The sequence below is a fragment of the Pongo pygmaeus genome, chromosome 8, assembly GCF_028885625.2.
Source record: "Pongo pygmaeus isolate AG05252 chromosome 8, NHGRI_mPonPyg2-v2.0_pri, whole genome shotgun sequence".
In the NCBI taxonomy this organism is placed as follows: domain Eukaryota; kingdom Metazoa; phylum Chordata; class Mammalia; order Primates; family Hominidae; genus Pongo; species Pongo pygmaeus.
Genome location: NC_072381.2, coordinates 60328033 through 60350747, shown reverse-complemented (window position 1 = coordinate 60350747; position 22715 = coordinate 60328033). Strand labels below are relative to the sequence as shown.

General features: G+C 36.3%; 1 protein-coding gene and 1 long non-coding RNA gene across 10 annotated transcripts in view; one reads left to right on the top strand and one right to left on the bottom strand.

Annotated features, from left to right (window-relative positions):
• Window positions 1–22715, top strand: part of NRG3 (neuregulin 3) — a 1100020-nt gene that overhangs the window by 337432 nt on the left and 739873 nt on the right. For 4 of the 9 annotated variants that reach the window (XM_063669890.1, XM_054435832.2, XM_063669888.1 and 1 more), the window contains exon 2: window positions 11582–11659. The exons of the other annotated variants lie outside the window; for them this stretch is intronic. In XM_063669890.1, the coding sequence (XP_063525960.1) occupies window positions 11582–11659 (78 nt within the window). The remainder of the gene's footprint in view (window positions 1–11581; window positions 11660–22715) is intronic. 9 annotated transcript variants of the gene reach the window in all.
• On the bottom strand, window positions 9098–11760 carry LOC129006284 (uncharacterized). Its single transcript, XR_008491965.1, has 3 exons — window positions 11580–11760; window positions 11320–11458; window positions 9098–9251 (listed from the first exon to the last, which is right to left on the bottom strand). It is a non-coding gene; the product is annotated as an uncharacterized LOC129006284 (long non-coding RNA).

The following is a 22715-nucleotide window of genomic DNA, read 5'->3' as shown; positions in this document are numbered from 1 at the left end:
TATTTCATCTTTAGCAATCAGTAACACATTTGTTCTTAGTATATATATATATGTCAATCTAAAAAGGGTTTCTCAACCTTAACACTATTAAATTTTTAGGTTAAATATTGTTTTGTTTGGGTGTGAGCTGCCCTGGCATTGCAGCTTCTCTAGCCTCTACATACTAGATGCTGGTAGCTATGTGACCCCTCAAAAAAAACCTTTTTTTACAATAAAAAATATCTTCAGACATTGTCACATGTCTCCTGGGGGGGCGTAGTCATCCAAACTCGAGATTAACTGGTCCAGACTGTAAAAATTTTCAAACTATTATTGGGAAAGATGAATCTATTTTAAGATCCACTTGCAAGCTAAATCGACATAAATGTCCATTAACCTTTAGTACTTTGTGACCTGATTTTGTGTTTCTTCTTGCATGATTATTTTTTGGGCCCTCAATATATATTTGTTAATTCTATTTCTTCAGTTTCTCTAGATGCTTTATCTGGCCAAATAGTGTATCATAGCAAATTAGTTCTAGAACCTCACTTGTCTTAATATTAGTTAATTGGAATTAATATTTGTTAATTCTGTTTCTTTCATTTTTCTAGATGCTTTATCTCGCCAAATAGTGTATCCTGGCAAATTAGTTCTAGATTCTCAATTGTCTTATTATTAGTAGGTACACAATAGTCCAATGCATTAAAATGACTTTCCTTTTAATAGTTCTACGTGAATGAAAACATATTTCCTGGCAAATTTCACCTCAATGCTGCAAACCCATTCAAAAAGGAAATAATCCAGTATCATGATACAGGGAGAAAAACTTAGAAACACAATAAGATATACATACACACAACTTTATGAGGGTAAATAATAAGTAAAGATATATATATATATATATATACATACACACATATATTGATACAGATCATTGCAAGAAAATCACAAATAGCAAAGTCAACCAGAAGACGTGAGTAGAGAAAAATAGACAACAAAACAACAAATAATGCATATTAAAGTGAGATAATCATTTTGCTGTCAAGATAGGAGAAAAACCAAGAGTGGGAAGATACTATGATTCTTTAATCATGTGGGCATGTATCTTTACTGTGTGTGTGTGTGTGTGTTTATCTGCTGAGGGCCTTTGAATACTCTTTCCTTACTCAGGACAAATAGACAAATGTATAATTAAGGCACCTAACAATACAGACCATATTTTCAGGGATATAGCAATTAAAAGGTCTTAGGAAGGCCAACTCAAATCCAAGCACATGGATTCCAGCTGGGGACAGGAATGAAAGGAGTGGATTTCTTGTGTCTGTAGGCCTAGAGTGAAAAACAGCTTCAGGAAACCTTCGCTTTATTATCTATGGGAGAAAATTGAAATCAAGGGTATTGTGTTAAGGGGATCCTACAGGAAGAAGATCTGGGAGATTTTTCTTGAGGTTTGGGGTCAGGCATTTAGCTGAGGGTGGACATTGAGGAGAATCTGGAGGGCTTTTATTAGAAATATGCTTCCATACCTTGAAAAAAACTCCAAAATATCACACCTATTTCTCAATACCACATGCTTTATACATGCCATGTAACTATTTTTGATTACCAAATTTCATTTTGAGTTTTGATACTACTTTTAAAATTACAGTTATAGCCGAGCATGATAGCCTGTAGTCCTAGCTACTAGGGAGACAGAGGCAAGAGGATTACGACACAAGCCTGGACAACATAGTGAAATCCTATCTCTACAAAAAAATTTAAAGAATTAGTCAGGAATGGTGACTTGTGCTTGCAGTTCCAGCTGCTTCAGAGGATTGCTTGAGCCCAGGAGTTGGAGGCTGCAGTGAGCTATGATCATACCATCACATGCCAGCCTGGTTGACAGAAGAAGACACTATTGTCTCAAAAAATAAAATAACAGTTGTTCAGGATCATTAGGAATATATTTAATCAATGCTTTTTCAGAAATGGTGGTTTAAAAATAAGTAGGCTAGGAAGGAAGTCCTAAGTAGGTATTCTGCTCGCAGACTTGTGCTTCCTGCAACACCTTTAATATCTATAAAATAATTAGAGTTTTTGATTGTGGAATTGGCTTGATTTAGAGCTGAGGATTTTTTTCTAAACAAATATTTTAATTTGAGTTTCACTCACTGCCAAAAAAAAAGAAATTGGCAAGACAGAGAAAGAGGAAAAAAGAAAACAGGTAACAAAATGTAAAAGTCAAAAGCAATCATTCCAAATTTGTGTCTTATATGTTCTCTCAGACTTTGCTGTCTTCTTTATGTTTCAACATTTTTCAGATAGCATCATTAATGAACAGCCTTCTAGCCCCCCTCCATAATGCAGCTTTTTGACGCTACTGCCCAATTGGCTTCAATCAGTTCCTCTGACCATGCAGATTATGACTCTACAAAACCTGCCAGGACTCGTTTCCGTAGTATTAGATGCAGGCAGATAGAAATTGAGAGATAATTCCACCTAATGCTCATCAAAGCAGAAAAAAATCAAACCTAATGCACAACAGGGTTACAAAGAGAAAAAGTTAAGCAATCTGTATTAAAAACAAAAGGAAATAACAGGGACAGAAGAAAAAGAGAAAATAAAACAAGTGATTTCATATAGGTGCCATAGAAACTTTAACCAAACCACAGGCTCTGATGAATGATCTCTTCTGCCTGAGACTCAGGAATGTCATGGTCCTTATGTCCAGGAAAAGAGCCAGCTCTTTTATTGAGTTGCCACCAGTTGTCACTGAAGCCATCCTGAAGTTTCCTTGCTTCTAGTTAGATAGGAAGAGAAACACAAATACATTCTCCCTCAGGATGGACACTTCCAAACTAACCACGCCCATCCAGTGGTAACCTACTCCCAAATCCTCCAGGTGGCCTACTACACCCTGGTTTCTTCTGCTTGCAGTTGCTTGACATGACATTGCTCACCCTTCCTTCTCTTAAATGTTACCTTTTTCTGTGTCCCTTTGTTATAGGTGTTTGGCCTATAGTGGAAAGGCCTTACATTTGTGTCACATAAATCATGTCATGTTATTCAGCCCATTACATTTTATGTCAAGTAATACCTTATGGTATTTTACCTTTATCAATATAAAACAAATTTCTTTTGTTTTAAGTTTTTGCCCTAAACTTCAATATTATCTGGTGATGGAGTGGTAAATAGGCTTTTCATTCATGGAGCTTATAATCTAGTGTGAGTAATAGAATAGAACAATTTCTTAAATAAATCAGGAGTTAACGCTGATTGTGGTGAGAACTCAGGAGAAGTGTAAGGTATGTTGGAAACAAGGAGCATAAGTTGGATGAGCGATTTAGACAAGTATTCCATGTGGGACAGACACTTCTGCCTGTCTGAAGGACACAAAGGATGTACCAAGGTTATGTTTCTAGACCCAGTTGATTAGACTCCTGGGTTTCTGCTCTTGAGACATTGCCAGAGGCCAAATTAGGCCAAGTCCCTGGGTATGTTTGCCTCCTGTAGGGCATTTCTAAAACCAATTACTACCTTCAGATCAAGAACATTTTCTCTTATAACATCTCTTGAATTGTTTGGGTTCTCCTTTTAAGAATAACAAGTCATCCCTGCAATCTCTTTATTTTCTGTTCTCTGTATCCACTGTGTTTTCCCTATTTTTGTTTCTTTATTCTTTTCTTATGAATTCTAGGTAGACTTAAGTTGGTCTTCCAAATTGTTGGCATCAATCTGGCTCTTCAGTGCCCCAATGTGGATTTCTAGTATGATTTTCCATGGTAATTTTCTGTATGTCTCATATACTTTTTACATCCTAATATGTAGCTTTATTTTCCTGTCCTGTTCTCTTCATTTTGCTTTTGGCTAACTTGTATGGAAACATGTTATTTTTGCATTTGTATGGAAGTCATGTTGCTTTTGAATTGTAATAAAATTGAAATTTTCTTCTGGATCCTGCAGTAGATTAGCATAAAATCATTTTGAGAAACTCAAGTATTTGCTCTCAGGATATCTTCAGTTAGCAATTCACTAGGAAACAGAACCCGAAACAATTCTTCAGTGTAGATTCTTTATTGAAAGACAATGCATGGGACAGCCAGAACAGCCCTGTCTACTCCAAAGGGGAGAACAGTCAGACGTGCCTGCAGCCAGCCCCAGCAGCTGCAGCTGGAATGCCAGAGAGCCAACCAAGGGTCTAGAACATGGATGAAGCTGAGATAATCTCAGGGTGTGTGTGTTACTTTGAATGTATCAGAGTACTTAATTTCTCAAAAAAACATATCACAAGACAGGCTGTCTGTTCATATAGGTAATAGTCTGCACCCTAGATCTGTATTTGGAAGAAGCTTTTCTACAACTCCAGGCCAATTGCTATTCCTGGTGGGCATTTACTAACTCACTTCTGTTTCACCTTGGCCGCTTTTCCCCCTGGCCTATCAACTCAGTTGGAGAGAATCAGAACTGAACATTTTGAACAATGGGAAAAATTGATTTCCTCCTAAATATACTCCTACGGTTTTTCTGCCTTTGTGCACTCAGAATGCAGTGTAGTAATATTCCAGCAACCACCCCAAATACACACACACACACACACACACACACACACACACACACACACACACCACCCATGTTCTTCTGGATGCCCCACTAACATATACAGGCACACACTTCACAGACACACACTCCACGTCTTCTGCCTAATTTCTTGGTATTCTTTTCTCTTATAAATGTAGTCAACTAGCAGGAGGGCAGGAATACCAAGGAAAAGGAACCAGAGTTCAGGCACTTCCAGAAAGCAGCACCTTAGGGCTATAGGCACAACTATTATTTTTTGGCCGGAACACAACCTGTAAGAGATACAAAGTGAGTCCGTTTCCTTTTCTATGTAACCTCTGTTTTATCATGACAGAAAGTGTTGCAGGATTCTGGGCCAAAGTATGAAAAAGCATCAGAAAAGCCAGTTGTGTCATCTATCCAGGGATACCACCACATGAGAATAAGGTCCCCTAATATTCTAGAGTGCCTGGCCTCCATGCAGGGACAATTGTGTATTTATTTACAAGAATGTGAGCACTAACACTGCAGAGTTTAGGCATTTATGTCATTGCCATATCCTCAGCACTTACAACAGAGCCTGGATTCTAGGAGGTAGCTAATACTTCATTTTGGTGAAATATTTGATTAGAGCAGTTATGTGATTATTGGCTGTCTTCTCCTAGACTAGAAGTTCCCTGAAGGAACTTCTAGAAGCTGGGGACATTTGATCATGTGTAGGACTCCTTGCAGTTCTGAAACACATCTCAGAAAAGCAGGTATAGCTAAGCCAACATTTTAGAAGTGCAGAAAGGCATTTTCTGGAGGCACACCCTCCAATGCTGTTTTTAGAGTCCGTGTGAGATTTTGATTTGAAGCCTCCTTCTGTACCTATTAGCTATTTGAACACTGACAAGGTACTAAACCTCTGTGAACCCTAAGTTTTTGTTTATTATATTAAAAATAATGCTAGCCCTTATATCCTAGAATTGTGAGGATAATTATTAGCAGGTCATATGATAGCAACTATTGACTGGGTTCTTAACACACTTCAGGCATTGTGCATGCTATATGTTTGAATCCATCTTTGTATTTAATGCTAACCACTCTATGAAGTAGTTGTTATTTATCTCCATTTATAACTAGGAAACTGAGATTCAAATTGCTCATGTAATTTGGCCAAAGTCTCACAGTTAGTTGTCCAGATTCAAATTCCCCATCTATTGGACTCATAGTCTCTATACTTCCAGGATGGTTTTCACACCTATTCAGTGCTCAATAATTGTCGTCATCACTGTTGTTATTATTGGGAAAACTTTGAAACACATTTCCCAGAAACTCTCAATTGACAAATGTGGAGCCAAGTCTCTTTTCAAGATAGGAAATTTGTCTTGTCTTTTCTGTATATGTGCTATAACATATTGCTTGCCTTCTTGTGAATCCACTAAGAGTCACATGTTGGCGGTATGTATGACACGTTCATGTCTGTCTCCTTTGTCAGCTCTCTCATGGTCCAGACATGAGAAGGTCATCTTTTCCTATTCTTCTTCCTCATTTCCACCCACTGCAGCTTGTACTTGGGCTGTTTGTATCTTGGTAAGTGCAGGAGCGCTTCAGTTCATCATCACTACTGCTTTTTCCTCTTTCCACATACTGGATCTTGCATTAATGACTTTAAATTTGGAACCATTCATTCTACTGTGGCTGTTGGGCTTTCTCTGTCTTTATAGAGTCTCATTGCAGGAATACTTACTAAGCTCCTGAAAACTGACACACCCTTGCACTGGGCAACTGGCTCACTATTATTATTATTATTTTATTGTATCATTTATTGATTTTGAACTTGATGCTGGGCTTGATTAAGGGAAAAGACTTAAAGGGTTTTTCTTTTTTAACTTGCTTATCTTTTTACCTTATATCTAATTTCATCTCATGACAAAGAAGAGATATGAAATTGTATTTGAGGTGGTACACTGATGCTTCCATCTGAATATTGCTTTGTCATTGTTTTGATTAGAAACAATAAATGGTGTTGGCAAACTCTGGGAATGATTTTTATAATGAAAGAGAATAGTGAAAGTGGAGAAGTTTCAATAAATGATTTTTAAATAAAATGCTTTTCTTGAATATAAAAAACATGGTGTTGGCAGATGACATTGTAGGAAATATTACTCCAAGATAGACTGGTAGGCCTTTTACCCTTTCCACTTCTCTGTCACTTCTTGTCTTTCTAGAACATCTCATTACTTTCCTTTGTGAATTATTCCCCGAGGCTCTGGTGTTAGGGGAAGCCTTCATTTTCCATTTCACTTCAAGGGACTTACCACTTAATTTAAGTTTCCTCAAGTCTGACCCTCAACTCCAAAGTTCCACTCATCATTTCACTTTTTAGAGCAGAGATCACCTGCATGATAGTGTACCTATTGATGGTCCCTGATGTTTCAGAGGCCCCTAGTTGTATATTCAGATGAGAATATCAACAGGGCCTTCCTCACATAACTGTAGGAAAAGGTCAAAACCCAGACCCCATAGAGAGACCTGTGACACTTCTAATTTATGAATGCAATTTTTAAAAAGATTTAAAAATTAAATGCTATGACACAAAATACAATACAATAGGAGTGAGTGATTCACAAGATAGTATGAGTATTTATAAACATAAATTTATGTGGGTGTTGTAGAGTTGAATTCAAGTTCAAATTTGGGGCTTTTTGTAAATGTGAGTCACAGATTAATTGCTGACATATTGTACCCCTCATTAGGGATACAGCATTATGATAAATTTCTAGGAGAAAAATAACTAAATCACATTGTGGTCATGTTTTTAGTGGTAATAAAACTTAACCTAGAAGAGAAAGCACATAATTCTTCATTCAAATATGATATTGATTTGCTGTGTGGCCATGGATAAACCACATAGCTTCCCAGGACTTTTTTCATTTTTTTTAACTGGGGATAGTATTAGTTACCACATTGAATGTAATTGGATATGGTGTAAGGACAAATTAATTTGTAGATATGAAATATTTTTGAACTATAAAAGACTTTTGGACTTAAAATGGTAATGATGATACAGCCCCCTTTCCTCATGAAAATTAATTTAAAATAACTAGAAGGAAATTCAACTTTTATTGAAAAGAATCTTCGGCCAAATATAGGAAGAAAGGCTCCAGAGCCCAGTATGCTGTTTCAGAAGTAGATGGTATGCCCTTCTGAGAAAACCATCTCTTATTTGCAACAATGCACTCTGTGGCAAGTGCATGCCTGGAAGCCACTGAACGTGGTGAAGCAACTGGAGGGTCGGAGGCTGAGTCAGGAGACATTGGGACTTACCACTTGTATGAAAGGAGTCAGACAGTGGAGCAAGCCACAAGGGAAACTCCTTCAGAAGCAGTCCTGAGTGACATCTCTCTCTCACCTGGGGAGAATTAAAGGCTAAACTAGACATAGGAATACACTTTAATGCATTTCATGGTCAGCCTCTGACAATTACTGTTGTGCTATATCCCACTCTGACCCTACTCCCATAGTTCCAAATACTCACTATATTCAAAGATAAATTACCAGCATATAGTCTATGAAGACTCACCATGTGTAAAAGGCACCACTGCAGCATAAATACCAAGGTATTAAAATAATTAGAATAGAAAGCAGTTGAAAAATATTCACCAGAAAAATTCTGTCATGGAGAAAATGAAATTAACTCCCAAATGTATTACTAAATTAAGCAATAGACATTAACAAAACAATAACTCCTTTGAAATAATGTCTCAAAGCAGACATTTGGGAAACAAATTCAGGAAGAAATATAGCAAGGGAATAGAAGACAATGACTCTTAAGCAGATAAAACAAGAAAATTAGTATATTAGTTTGTTCTCATGCTGCTATAAAGAACTGCCCAAGACTGGGTAATTTATAAAGGAAAGAGGTTTAATTGACTCACAGTTCTGCATTGCTGGGGAGGCCTCAGGAAACTTACAATCATGGCAGAAGAGGAAACAACCATGTCCTTTTTCACATGGCAGCAGGAGAGAGAAGTGCAGAGCGAAGTGGGGAAAAACCCCTTATAAAACCATCAGATCTTGTGAGAACTCACTCAGTATCACAAGCACAACATGGGGGAAACTGCCCCCATGATCTAACCACCTCCCATGAGGATTACAATTCAAGATGAGATTTTAGTTGAGGACACAGGCAAACCATATTAAGTATAGGAAAGAATAGTAGAAAAGAATGTTACATCTAAAGTTACATTGGAAATAACCTAAAGGAGAATAGAAACTGAAAATATAAAAACACATATGAACAGTGAAAAAATGAAACAAAATAAATTAACAATGAGTTAAAACAATTGTTAGGGTAGATGAAAATAATTTGTTAGAAAATCCAAACAGAAAAAAGAAAAGTTCAGCATACACATAAGTGGTGTGCCTGAAAAGGAGAAATGAATATATGGAGAAAAAAAATGTTTAAAGTTACTTTTTCCAGATGTGAAGAAGTTTTGAGAATAAACATTTTTGACTTTTAATCTTTTGTTGGAAGCCCAACATTATGAAAAAAATTATGCAAAATGATCACCATCAATATCCTAATCCACTTGCATTTTAAAACACAGTCATCCCTTGGTATCTTCAAGAGATTAGTTCCAGGGCTCCCAGAAGATACCAGAATTCACTGATGCTCAAGTTCTTTGGGGTATGTATTCAGAAACCACCAATATAGAAGGCCAACTAGAACAGGGAATCTTTTGGGAAGTCTGAAAGGATATCAGGTCCTAAACAAAGGGTGACCTCGGAATTCCTCTCAGTAACATTCCACATTAGGAAAAGAACAGGTCAATGCCTCTCCAGTGTTTTCAGGAAAAGGCAGTGTAACTCATATTCCTAAACTCAGTCAATGTATCTTGTAAAGTAAGGCAACTGACAAACAGTTTTCAACATGTAATACTGCTCAGACTCTAGTTGCCAGATTCCTTTAAAAATAGTCTTACAATGAAAATCAGTAGAGGAATTACAGCAAAAGAGCTGCTGATAAACATTAAATATGTTGAAAATATTAAATATTTCTATCTGCATTAATAAGTAAAAATATTTCTGAGAATTATGTTTACAGAACAGAATGAAAATGTTACAAAGAATAATAACATTGAAATAATTTATCTGATACAATTTAGGATGAAAAGTGGAAGAGAAGGTGAGAGGTAGGATACATATGGTGAATTCTTCATCTTTTATAGCTGAAGGCAAAAAAATGCCACTTAACGGTGATTTATTAAATAACAGCATAAACATGCAAAGGCATAAAAATGTAGTAAAAGTGTGTAAACAATTAAAATTAGATAATGCAGTAAGATAAGTGATTGGAGAGTAAGTGGAGGTATAAATTTTGTCAGTATTACAGTGAATGGTCAGTAGATAATAAAGAAATGTAGGATTAAAAATATTATATTGGCCAGGCACAGTGGTTCATGCCTGTAATCCCAGGACTTCGGGAGGCCGAGGAGGGTGGACCACCTAAGGTCAGGAGTTTGAGAGCAGCTTAGCCAATATGGTGAAACTCCGTCTCTACTAAAAATACAAAAATTAGCTAGGCATGGTGGCAGGTGCCTGTAATCCCATCTGTTCATGAGGCTGAGGCAGGAGAATCACTTTAACCCAGGAAGCAGAGGTTGCAGTGAGCCGTGATCGTGCCATTGCACTCCAGGCTGGGTGACAAGAGTGAGACTCCATTTCAAAAAAATAAGAAATAAAAAATATATCACATTGTATTTAAAAGGTAACAAAAAAGGTAATAGAAAAACATGAGACCTTCAGATTATTAATAGTAACACAAATAGGCACAAAAAGAACAAAGTGAAATATTGGGAAAAAAAAACCTAGTATTATCATGAGGCATACCAAAACACAATATAACTAATTCTGAAAATATCTACCATATTAATAAGGGCATTAGTTATCAAATTTTAATAAGAAAGTCATTTCCACAAGAAATCAATAGGAATGGATATCTATGCATCACATAACATAGACTCACATTCCATAGTGGAAAATCTACAGAAATTTCAGGGCAAAAGAGAAGAAAACATATTAGTTGCAGGAAACATAATTCAGTGTGTGAAAACTATTAGTAAAAATTAGTAAGCAAATAGAAGACCACTAAAACATGATTGATTTCAAAATGTTACATATCATTGTGTTTTTCTCCATTAAAGATATGTCTTCATAAATTCTCTAAAATTTTTAGTTAAACAGTTTTCTCTTAAATTGGATTAATGGTTTCTGAATTAAGAACATTTAAAAAATATCTTTAAGAAACTGCTTTCAACTTTATCTTTCAAGTTTTTGGCTATTCACACTTAGTCTTCACTGACTCCTACATGAACTGAAACTCTAAGCATAGGACTAAGAGCAAGTATTATAAATTTGAAGGCCTGTTTGCAAATTACTATGGTAGGTCTCTCAGTTTTGTAGAGAATCAGATGTTCAGTTGGTTGGGAGGGTACGTCCAGCAGGGAAAACACACCTTATATATCATAATAAATAGAATATGCAAGATAAGCTCCAGTGTATGCAGGGGGAAAGGGACTTTGGTGGAAGCAGCTAAAAGGATCTTATAAAAATATAAATTACGTCTTATGATGCAAGAATCCAGCCTGTTTTAACATGGGTTGGATGACTTACTTATCAGAGACTTGGAACAAAACATAGTGGATATGGATCACAAGTTTTCTGTGATCTTTGGAGGAAAAATGTGACAAAATCCTATATGTTGTCCTTGGGATACCCTCCTGACATCCCCATTCCCTCTGTGTTGCTTGTGCTTACAGTAAAGATGGCTCTTCTCCTAACAGGCGCTCCTCAAATTCCAGATCTCATTTTTCTGTCTTCTCTCAGGTACCTCAGACTTCTGACCTTTTTTCTGGTTACTAATACAGACTTTCATTGTTTTTCCCTTTTGCTGAATCTATAAATATTATTATTTCTCAGACATTTTGTTTTGTATGCATTTATGAGACAATTGGCCAGATGGGGCTACAAGAGGAGACACAGGAGAGACTCGAGAAAATAAAGTATTTTTTACTCACAGGTCCTAGAGACAGGAGGCATGCCATACATGGCAACATGGGGAAGACCAGAGTGGTCAGGAGGCAGAAACAGGAGCAAGGTAAGTTGTAAGGCATGGCCTTTATTGGGGTTTCTGAGAGAAGGGTAAGGCAGGATAGGATGAACAGTTTAGGACTACTTTGAATAATTTCTCCAGAATTTGGGAAACATTGGTGTTCTCTAGTTGCCTGGTACCTGGCCCTGGGTTGCTTAAGACAGAAGAATATTGTTTCCACGGTATATGGGCAAGGTAGAGGAAATGTGGCTCTGGGTTGGCTAGTTTGCATGCTTCAGGCTGGTCCCTTTCCTATCTTAAGAATTGGCGGACGTGCGCAGTGGCTCACGCCTGTAATCCCAGCATTTTGGGAGGCCGAGGCGGGCGGACCACGAGGTCAGGAGATGGAGACCATCCTGGCTAACACGGTGAAACCCCATCTAAAAAATTAGCCGGGCATGGGGGCGGGCACCTGTAGTCCCAGCTAATCGGGAGGCTGAAACAGGAGAATGGTGTGAACCCGGGAGGCGGAGCTTGCCCATGACCCGAGATGGCGCCACTGCACTCCAGCCTGGGCGACAGAGCGAGACTCCATCTCAAAAACAAAACAAAAAAAAAACAAAAAAAGAATTGGCTATCCTCAGGCAAAGGCGATCTCTTCCCCAGTTAGAAAGATTTTCTAAGATATCAAAACATCACAAGGTACAGAAAATTTAAATATACATTTATCTACAATACAACCTTGTTCTGGGCCTTCTTTTCCCTCAGTTTCTTCCTATCATGACTTTCAATCCAGTAGCCTAAAATGCCATCTATCTTCTAATGACTTGCCTGAGATTCACTCTTGTGTATCTAACTGCCTCTTTGCCCCATGAATTTTCAAGTATGTCCAAAACATACGTCTTGGTTCTCCTCCCCACTCTTGCTTCTCCCCCAATCTTCCCTTTCAAGATAAATGGCACCATCAGCCAACCAGGAGGTCAAACCAGAGACCACTGGCTTCTTTAATTCCATTACCCTTCCCTTCCTATCCCACAACCACCTACTTACACCCACACTTAAGAACCTTTTAACCATCTACTCATCCACAAAATTTGGTTCTTCCTTCAACATAAATCTCAAATTCAGCAACTTCCCTATACTTCTGCTGCCACTGCCGCTACCACCCTGCACCAAGCAAGCCACTTTCATCTTACCCCTTTTCTGTCACAGTACCCCCCCATCATATTCTCCACATTTATACTCCTAGCTGCTCTACAAACCATTTTTGATTAATATTGGTAAAACAAATGACATCACTCCCCAGCTCAAAACCGTTCTCATTGATTTCTAGCTGTATTCAAGATGAAACATGCAAACCTTACCAGGGTCCAAATGCCTTCCCAGCATAAACCTGTTCTCTTCTCTGGTTTTTCCAACATATTTTTTTTTCACTCTTCTTTCTTCCCCAACTCACTACACTCCAATACCAGTGGTCTTTTATCAGTTTCTGGAACATGTTCCTGGTCTTGATTCAAAGGAAATTTAATTAAATAAAGATCTCCATAGAAAAACTGTCTCTGTCTACTCTGTCTAAATTATTCCCTTCCTATGGTATTTTCCATTTCAGCAGTTTGTCTGTTTCCTTCAAAGCAGCTGATCACAGTTGCAATTACATTTACTTGTGACCTTATTTTGTATTTGGTCATCTGGACGTTATGTTCCAGGAGAGTAGGGATAATATGAATGGTTTTCTCACCATCAGATCTCCAGTTCCATCACAGAGTAATAACATTATAGGCACTCAAGGGTAGGCACATACAGGACATACCCAATAAATAATTGTTGAATGAATGATTTAAGTTCAATGTGTTACAATATTTTATTCAAAATACAGTAATCATTATTAACAAAACATTAAAGAGAAAAATGAGAGAGAGCTACAGCAGGGACAGCATCATAAAAGTTAACTGGGATTTGGACTTCTATTAGTGGCTTCAGCTCACTAAGATCTTTATACCAAGTCAAGTCAGGAGAGGCTGGAAAGAGAACTGAGAAGGCTGGCTGACAAGGCTGTCTCCACTTCACCTTACCTTCCGTGGTTGTGACCATGTTATGCAGTGGGTCTCCACTGATAATTTTCTTCCTTCAGCCATGCTTGCCTTGTTACTCTGTAATCGGGATGTGTTTATATTTCTTATTTTGGCAGAAACACTCAAGAGAAGGGGCTTCATTTTAGTCTCAACTTACAACTGCTCTCTCCAATAATTTTTGTGTGTGACATATCCTAATTAGGCTCAGTGTCTTCCTTGCATTCCCAGCAACTTCAGTGACAGATAATTCTATTAAATTTGGAGAGCAATGAGACTAGGGCAGGGGTTGGCCAGCGATGGCCTGAAGGCCAGATCCAGCCTGCCACTTGTTTTTGTAAGCAACAAATTTTTTGGAACACAGCTGCACCCATTCATGTACGTATCATTCATGACTGCCTTCCTGCAAAAATATTAGTACTGAGTTGATGGATATTGATGGTGGAGTTCACAAAGCTGAAAAATAACTTACTATCTGCCCCTTTACAGGAAAAGTTTGCCAACGTCTGGACTAGAGTATGATCTTCTTTATTCTAGCCTTAGATACAGTGTTAGAACAGTTTAACTATTTTTCTAACATCTCTATTTATACATTATTAATTAATTTCAGGGAAAATTGGATTTTGTTTACATCTTCCAATATCATTTAGTTCAGACCCTATTATGTTCCAGGCATTTACTTAATCGATAAAGAAAGCTTTTTGTGACCTTTCCATCTCAAGTAATCTCCCACTGCTCTTAAGGCCTATATTGTTTTGCCACCCTAGCACTTTATCTCTCATAGAGCGCTATCTCACCTGGTGCTTTATCTCCCGTAGCACACAGCATTTTGACCTTGTATGTGAATCATACGTGTGCATGGCTAATCTAGCCTACTGGTGTGGCATTGTGTAAAGAAAATTGTATTTTGAGAATGACGGATTGCTAGGCTCTGAGCTGCATACTAGTAGGGATTCTGCCTCTTTTGCTGACCTGGAAACTTGTCCAGTGTGTGTCACTTGGTAGACGTTTTATCATCCATGAATGAGTCCGCATTATGCCTCTATATTAATAGAGACTTGCCTCCTTGCTTTTCGTAGATGACAGTAGAACTGGATCTACGATGAACATTATTTAGCATGCCCCATCCCTGCCAGACACACACACAGACACACACACACACACCCCTCACTCTCACTGGTGTCCTGTGTCCACTGTTTCTAATCATTAAATTGAGGATAGGTTTGGACACTGTACTTTTACAGTCAGTCGTTAGAATCCTAACTCTGTCATTTATCGAGGGACTTTGAACAAGATACAAAGATGACCTTTAATTTCCTCATCTTTTAAATGTAGCTAATCACAGCCACCTTCCAGGACTGTAGTAGGAGTAAATGAGATAGGAAGCACAACTGGAAGGAGCTGGCATAGCCCATAACTCACTGTAAGTGGTCAGTAGAGGTCAGCTTTGTTCACAAGGCCTGCGACTTCCACTCCAAACTGCTGAGGGAAGCCCTGCTTCTCAGTTACCTGAATTGTAGTCTCCAGGGGTGTGAAAGCCAGGGTGCTTCTTTAAATTTCCTGCTCCCTGTGATTTCAGATCCCCTCATTCAGTCTTTGCCATCCTCGTACATTGCATTACAATCTGCCACAGTGTGGAAGCCAGAACTCTGAGTCATTACTGCTGTTTCCTGCATCCTAAAGGCCTCGGAAATATATCTTTACTCCGTCCACTTCTCACTTAGTTTCTCAGTCATCTGTTTAACTCAAACCATGATTTTATTTTCCCTGGTCTGATTGAAAAATCTTCATCCTGGCCTCCCTCTACCTCCTTCTCCATATGAAAACTAGAACTCTTTTTTTTTTTTTTTTTTCTGAGACAGAGCTCGCTCTGTCGCCCAGGCTGGAGTGCAGTGGCGAGATCTCTGCTCACTGCAAGCTCCGCCTCCCAGGTTCATGCCATTCTCTTGCCTCAGCCTCTTGAGTAGCTGGGACTACAGACGCCCACCACAACGCCCAGCTAGTTTTTTGTATTTTTAGTAGAGATGGGGTTTCACCGTGTTAGCCAGGATGGTCTGGATCTCCTGACCTCGTGATCCGCCCATCTCGGCCTCCCAAAGTACTGAGATTACAGGCGTGAGCCACCGCACCTGGCCTGAAAAAACTAGAACTCTTAAACACATATATCAGACAATGTCTTTTCGAAAACTCCTAATGATTTCTCATGAAGATTGACATAATATCAGATCCCTATGCAGTGGTCTACAGGCTGTCATGGAGATGCCTCTAAATTAATTGCGTATCTTGGAGTTTGTTCACAGTATACCAGGCTCCAGGTCCCATGAACTGATGTCAGTAGCTTTAAAGACCAAATTATTTTCTGCCTCAGCACTTTTGAACATTTTATGCCTCCTCCTTGTAAATCTTTCTGCCTCTCTTTGCAAAGGTCATTCTTTGTATCCATCAGGTGTCAGTTAAAATTATACTGTTGGAGATCTCTATGAATACTCCATTCTTTTTGTCATTTCTTTTCTTAGAATCCTGTTTTTCTGCTTATTCTTACAACAATTTGTAATTTTATAGATAGATAGATAGCAATCATTTACTTATTTTTGTTTGACATTCCTATTACTTTGTATACTCTGTGAAGGCTGAACTATGTCTACTTCATTCATTCATTCATCTATGCTCAGACCTAGTGCATTTTTTTTTTGCTATGGAGTAGTGCTTAATATATTATTCTTGAATGAATCAATCATTCAATCAATCAACAATGATTTTAGGCAAATTTACCTCTCCCCAGCATATTTTCCTCTGAGTATAAATGGCTGGCTGAAATTCTGGCCTGTAAATAGAAATGTATATTTCCTAAGAAGACTGTGAATATACCAATGATTTGAAATACGAACGGAGGTTCTTACGTGACTTTTACTCTAAGAAGATAAGTCCCTTTCAGAATGATGCTTTTTCCAAATCTAGTAACAAGACAAAGTAAGAGCATTTTGTTGCTTCACTCTTTAACATTTTAATTTTCAAACATTTAAATTTCAAAGAAATTTAATTTAAATTTCAAAATTTAATTTTAACATTTTAATTTTAACATTTTAATTAAATTTAAATTTAAATTTCAAAAGTATTGGTTTCAGGTTACAGTTGGTAAAAGAAACATTTTAAGATATCTTTCAGCAATCTCAGTGTTTCTCTGTAATCTTAAATTTGAAGATACTGATTTTACTATATTGGTAGCAATCTTAAAGTTAATATTCTACTTTAGCTTCATATCTCAGAACAATATACAAAACAAGGATTTCGATTTTATTTGGAATTATAAAATGCCTTTACAAAGCCTGAATTTGTTCATAGCTCGTGAATATTCCTTTTGTAGTGTTGTTTTCCCATTTTAGAATTCAGCAAAAGAAACTCGAATTCAGACTACATTCTAAGCATCAATAAGTATAACAATCCTATAACAGAGGCACGTATAAATGCCTGTTCTAAAAAAGCTTAAAAAGAAAAAAAAGTCCTTATTGAGTATGTAAAATATCAAGTTTTTACTCATTTAATCATCATCCATGAGGTGACAACTATTATCTCAATTTTGCCAGTGGGGAAAAAGTCATACAGAAAAGTCCCTTGTTCAAAGTCACATTGGTAGTAAGTGAGTGTAAGGATTTGATTGCAAGTTTCTTAAACATCAAAATTCAAGTTCTTTTCATTGCTGATTGCCTTCTGACTTTTTGCATCATCCAGTTCTTTTTCTTTCTCTCCCCCAACCCTTTTCCCCATTCTCCATTCCCTTTCCCCTACCACCTTGAGACAACCATTCTAATTTATATAATGTGTACATTTGGATTTGTGTGTCTTCTTACATGCATTTTTTATTTACTTGATGCTAGTTTCCACTTTTTTGATTAAACATTCTATTTTTCAGCTCACATTGTTGTGTGAGCTATATAATCTGTCACTTCTCATTGCTGCATGATTCTTTCCAGTAATGGAAAACTGGTTTTCTTCTAACCTTCTACCATCATAAATTACTCTGCAGCTAAAAGGCCTATGTCACTTATTTTTAGTGCATTATTTTTAGGTTACACCATATATATATATATATATATATATATATATATAATATTTATATAATATATGTACTTTTTGCTGCCTTTGCTTTAAAAGTTCTTTGCTTCCTCCAAGTCATAAAGATATTTTCTCATAGTTTTTTCTTATATCTATAGGTTTACATCTTAGATTTAGATTTTTATTCCACCTTCGTATCTGCTGTTAGCTTAGTTCCCGTTTTATTTTGATATATAGTGTGAGCCAGTATTTATAATATGATCTATTAAACAATTAAATAGTTTAAATATTTTTGTATTGTATTCACAAAAATAAACTTATTTTTAACTTCTATGTGTATATATATATATATATACATACATACATATATATACACATACACACACATACACATATATATGTATATATATATATATTTTTTTTTGAGATGGGGGTCTTGCCCTGTTACCCAGGCAGGACCTTAGGCATGTGCCACCACGCCTGGAAAATTTTTGTATTTTTAGTAGAGATGAGGTTCTGCCATGTTGGCCAGACTGGTCTCAAATTCCTGACCTCAGGTGATCCGGCCGCCTTGGTCTCCCAAAGTGCTGGGATTACAGGCATGAGCCACTGCGCCCCGCCAGGTTACACCATGTTATCTAAAGATTTTTCTGTGTCTTTACAACCAATTTTTTTGCCAATTTAATTGGTGTAAATGATATTTATTGTTGTTTTAATTTATCTGATTACCAATTGATTTAAGCACCTCTTTGTTTACCTGTTAGCATTATTAGTTTGTCAGTCTTAAATATTACAAATATCCTTCCTCAGTCTGTAATCTATGAGTTTTTTTGCTTATTTTTTGCTGCCTTTGCATTAAAAGTTCTTTACTTCCTCCAAGTCATAAAGATATTTTCTCATGATTTTTTCTTATATCTATAGGTTTACATCTTAGATTTTGATTTTTATTCCACCTTCGTATCTGCTGTTAGCTTAGTTCCAGTTTTATTTTGATATATAGTGTGAGCCAGTATTTATAACATGATCTATTAAGCAATGAAATAGTTTAAATATTTTTGTATTGTATTCACAAAAAGAAACTTATTTTTAACTTCTAGGGAAAGAAAAGTGACTCTTAATATTATAATGCCTTTCCCATAATAGAGAGTACTGGCATTTTTTTTAACTAAGTGCAAGTCATATTTTAGGTCTGTTTTGAATCTGATCAAAAAAGTTTTTCCTATTTGTGTGAGTCTGTAAAGGCATATTTCCTTTTGTTTTTTCTGCTTTAGCCTAGAGTTCTCGTTGGAACTGACATGACATAGGATTTTACATTGAATGGTTCAAGAAAGAATAACTCTTTTTTCCCCCAGCAATTAATATACCACTATCGATATAATATTATATGATTTTATCAGTTTAAATGGAAAACTGAAATTAAAGGGAAATTCTCTATTAAAGATAATTTATTTGAATTGGTAAATTATATGCATTTGAAACAAAAAATAATCATTAACAGACTTTTATTTCTTTTCCAAATATGAAGACGAAAGTGTAGATTTCAGATACATATAAAATGCTTGTTTTATTACAGCACTATATGATTTTAATAGAATTATTTTCCACTAAATGATGATTGCTTAAGAATTTTGGAAGAATGGAATTTTTGAAGTATGAGCTAGAACTGAAGGGAAGATGAAGAGTCCGAAATGGTTCCTAATTCCATTAGGGGAAAAAGACTTTTCAGTCAGTCACTCGCGTGTCCACAGAGAAATGTCTGATGCTATTTCAGGGGATAATCTAGTGGAAGAAGATGGCCTCAAGTGAAATGCTTAGTTGATTATGTAGTTCATTCCAGAATAAATAGGCTATTTACTTTGTCTGAAAGTTCAATAGATTTGGATTTCAGTCAAATGGAATGGCATTAGATCTTTCTTTATGAACGTTGATACAAGTGTGTTTAGAGAAGACTTCTATCAGTTTTTATTAATAATATTCTTATTGGTTGAGTTTTCTTCTCCCTCATTTGCTCAATGCTCCAATTTTGTAGAGGTCATTTTATTTTTGACAACATTATGACATAGGCAAGTAGAAGCCTCTAAGATTTTTTTTAAAAAACCCTGTTACAATCTTTTATTCTTATAATTTTGTAACTTTGTTAATCAAATGCTGTGGAGACAAACTGCAAGAGGAAAGGTTCTTTTTAAGGGTACACACATTTTGGAAATGAAATTCCTTGAGTTTTTGGGAGAAAATAAGAAACCTGCTGATTTGCTGAGCTAGAATAATTTATACTTTTCTATGAACATTAGAGAAGTGATATACTTTAAGGTGTGAGGACAAAAACTTGCAAAAAGACAACATTGCATTTGAATTATAGATGGCATCTAAATGATAAAATGTATAAAAATATCCCTAAAAGACAATTTCTTTATCATAATTGAGAGGGGAGCAGTAGTGTATAGGAGAGTTTGCCACACAGAAGATCAAATTTCAGCTCTGACATTTCCTACTTTGAGAATCTAGCTGAATTACAATTCTAAACTTGTGTCCTTATCAGTAAAATGTCTATATCTGACAGTATGCTAGGGGTATCTTTTGTGCCTAGCTTAACTGGGCCCTCAGCTGTTTATTTTTTTAATTTTTCCTTCTGTCCTCCATCACCATTCCCAGATTCTTACATTAAGGACAACTAAGCTAAACATTACTCATAAGGAAGACACCTTGTTTGTTTTATTAATAGCTAGTTTAGCACGTAATACATTTTAAATTGTCTGCCTGTGACTAATGGCAAAAGGGGTAAGTCCGTATTTCTTTAGAGAAGTAAAATAATTGGCCTTTATTTACAGTGATCTTGTAATCTTTGTTCTTTTGTGGTGGTTACTAATTATGTCAGTGTCAAACTAATTATATGAAGTAATGGAGGTTAAATTCCCCCAGTGACTTACAATACAAGAATGGAATATTTTGGCATTAAAGAATCACTTTTCTTTTGGAAGTACATCGCGAAGTCTTCACAATATACATATTTGTCAATTACCATCTGTGTAAAGCAACAGACAGCCGCTCAGTAGCATTTCCTGGAGTGGACTGGAAGGATCTTTCTCACCATATGACTCTGAGACAGTTAGAGACCCACCAAACTGAAGATTACTTGATGTAAATTCACAGCACATACCCGGTTGATACAGTTTATATTAACATGTTTCTTCTAAGAAACAATAAGCTCTTTTTTTTTTCCAATAAGGAAAATATTTTTATCTGGGAAAAACTGTACAACATTTATATGGTGAATGATATTCTTTTAAAATAATTTGTTGTAAGCCTTTCCTAACAGTGGGATATGACAAACTAGAACATGTGCAATACAAGTGATATTTTACTGGATTACTCAGAAATGTAATCCAACTTCAATTGTGGATGCCCCCAGTTTTGTTTGTTTTCTATGTCTGGAATTTTCTTGTCATAAAATTCTAAATTATTTAAGGTGAATATCCTTTGCAAAAGATGGTGTCTAAATTATGTCTCCAGGAAAGTTAGAAACCTGCAGTTTCAGGAATATTTTCATTGAGTACCCATCAAGGACCAGAAAATGTATTAGGGACAAAGAACATTTCTGTAAATAGAACAGGCAATGATATTTGCCCACCTATTGGGCTTGTATTTTCTCTCTGAGTAACCACTATGTGCTAAGTGAAATGTAGTCAATTTAAAATGATTTATAAAACAATAAGAAAAAAGTCATTTATAGGTACAACATTCTTTCTAAGGAGTGCAGAAGCTGAAGTTATTGTTTTGCTGGGACCTGGAGATGTTTGCATATTCAAAATTGGGGGAAGAGCTAATTACTTGTATTGTAGAAGAAGACTTTGGAATTCTTGTGGAGGAGATTAGGTGGAGAGAGAGGTTGGGGGTGTGAGAGAGAGTAAGAAAGAAAAAGTGAAGTACATGTGTTTCCCAAATGTTGTGTTTCTGTACATCTCAGCCAGGGAACCCATTCTCCACCCATCTGACCACTTCTGCCTTATTTACAAATTTTGATTTGCTGGAAAGGGAATTCTACTGGCAAATGCACAGTCTGTTTCTCACTGATACACCTTGGCTGAGTTCCTACCTACATTCTGACCCTATTGAACAGAAAATGTTAAGGACTTCCCGTTAGGGCTTGTGCTTAAGCCTCAGGTTGAACCTACTTGATCCTTAAGAAAAGCAAACAAAGCAAAACTCTCAGACAGAAAGCATTGTATACTTATTTCCTTCCACAAAATTTTATTGTGCACTGTGTTGAAGGGGCTTTGCTGAGCTTCACATATTTCCTTCATACAACTTTTACTGCATGTAAAAGAGACCCACTCCAAAGTTAAAGTGATATGTTGTCAGAACATGAAATCAAACCAGAAGTAAAAATACTGTATATGTAAAAAATATAACAGCCTTCTAGTAAATATGCAAAAATCAAAATATGCAAAAAATCAAACAGCCTTCTAGTAAATGCAAACATATTGGAAACATGATCATTATTGATAACCAGAAATGTCTCTAATAGCAGAAAATAAACAGAAAATGGAGAAGACATAATCAAAGAAATAATAAAAGAAAATGTGACTTAAATTTACAATATAAGTGCCCCACTACAATTTAAAATTTTAAAAAGACAAGCTGAAGGCACATATTTATGAAAATTCATAATACTAGAGTTAAAGAAAAAAATTTAAGGTTTTTAGAAATAAAAATTGAGTCAAATCCTAATGATTAGTACTCAAAATGACTTTACACTTTGCAACAGTGACCCTAGAAATTAGAAGAAATTGCAGCAATGTATTCATATTCTGAAGGAAAACAACTATCTTTCGGTCTGAATTGTCCTGATTATATAAAGGTTAAGTAAATAAGTTACTCCAACTTTCCCATAGTTAATTTTTTAAAGAAACATAGATCTTGACTTCCAGCTACTACACAAAGTTTTTAACTTGGAGGAAACTGCTAACTGAGCTGTGATGGTAAGTAAAATGTGTATTTCT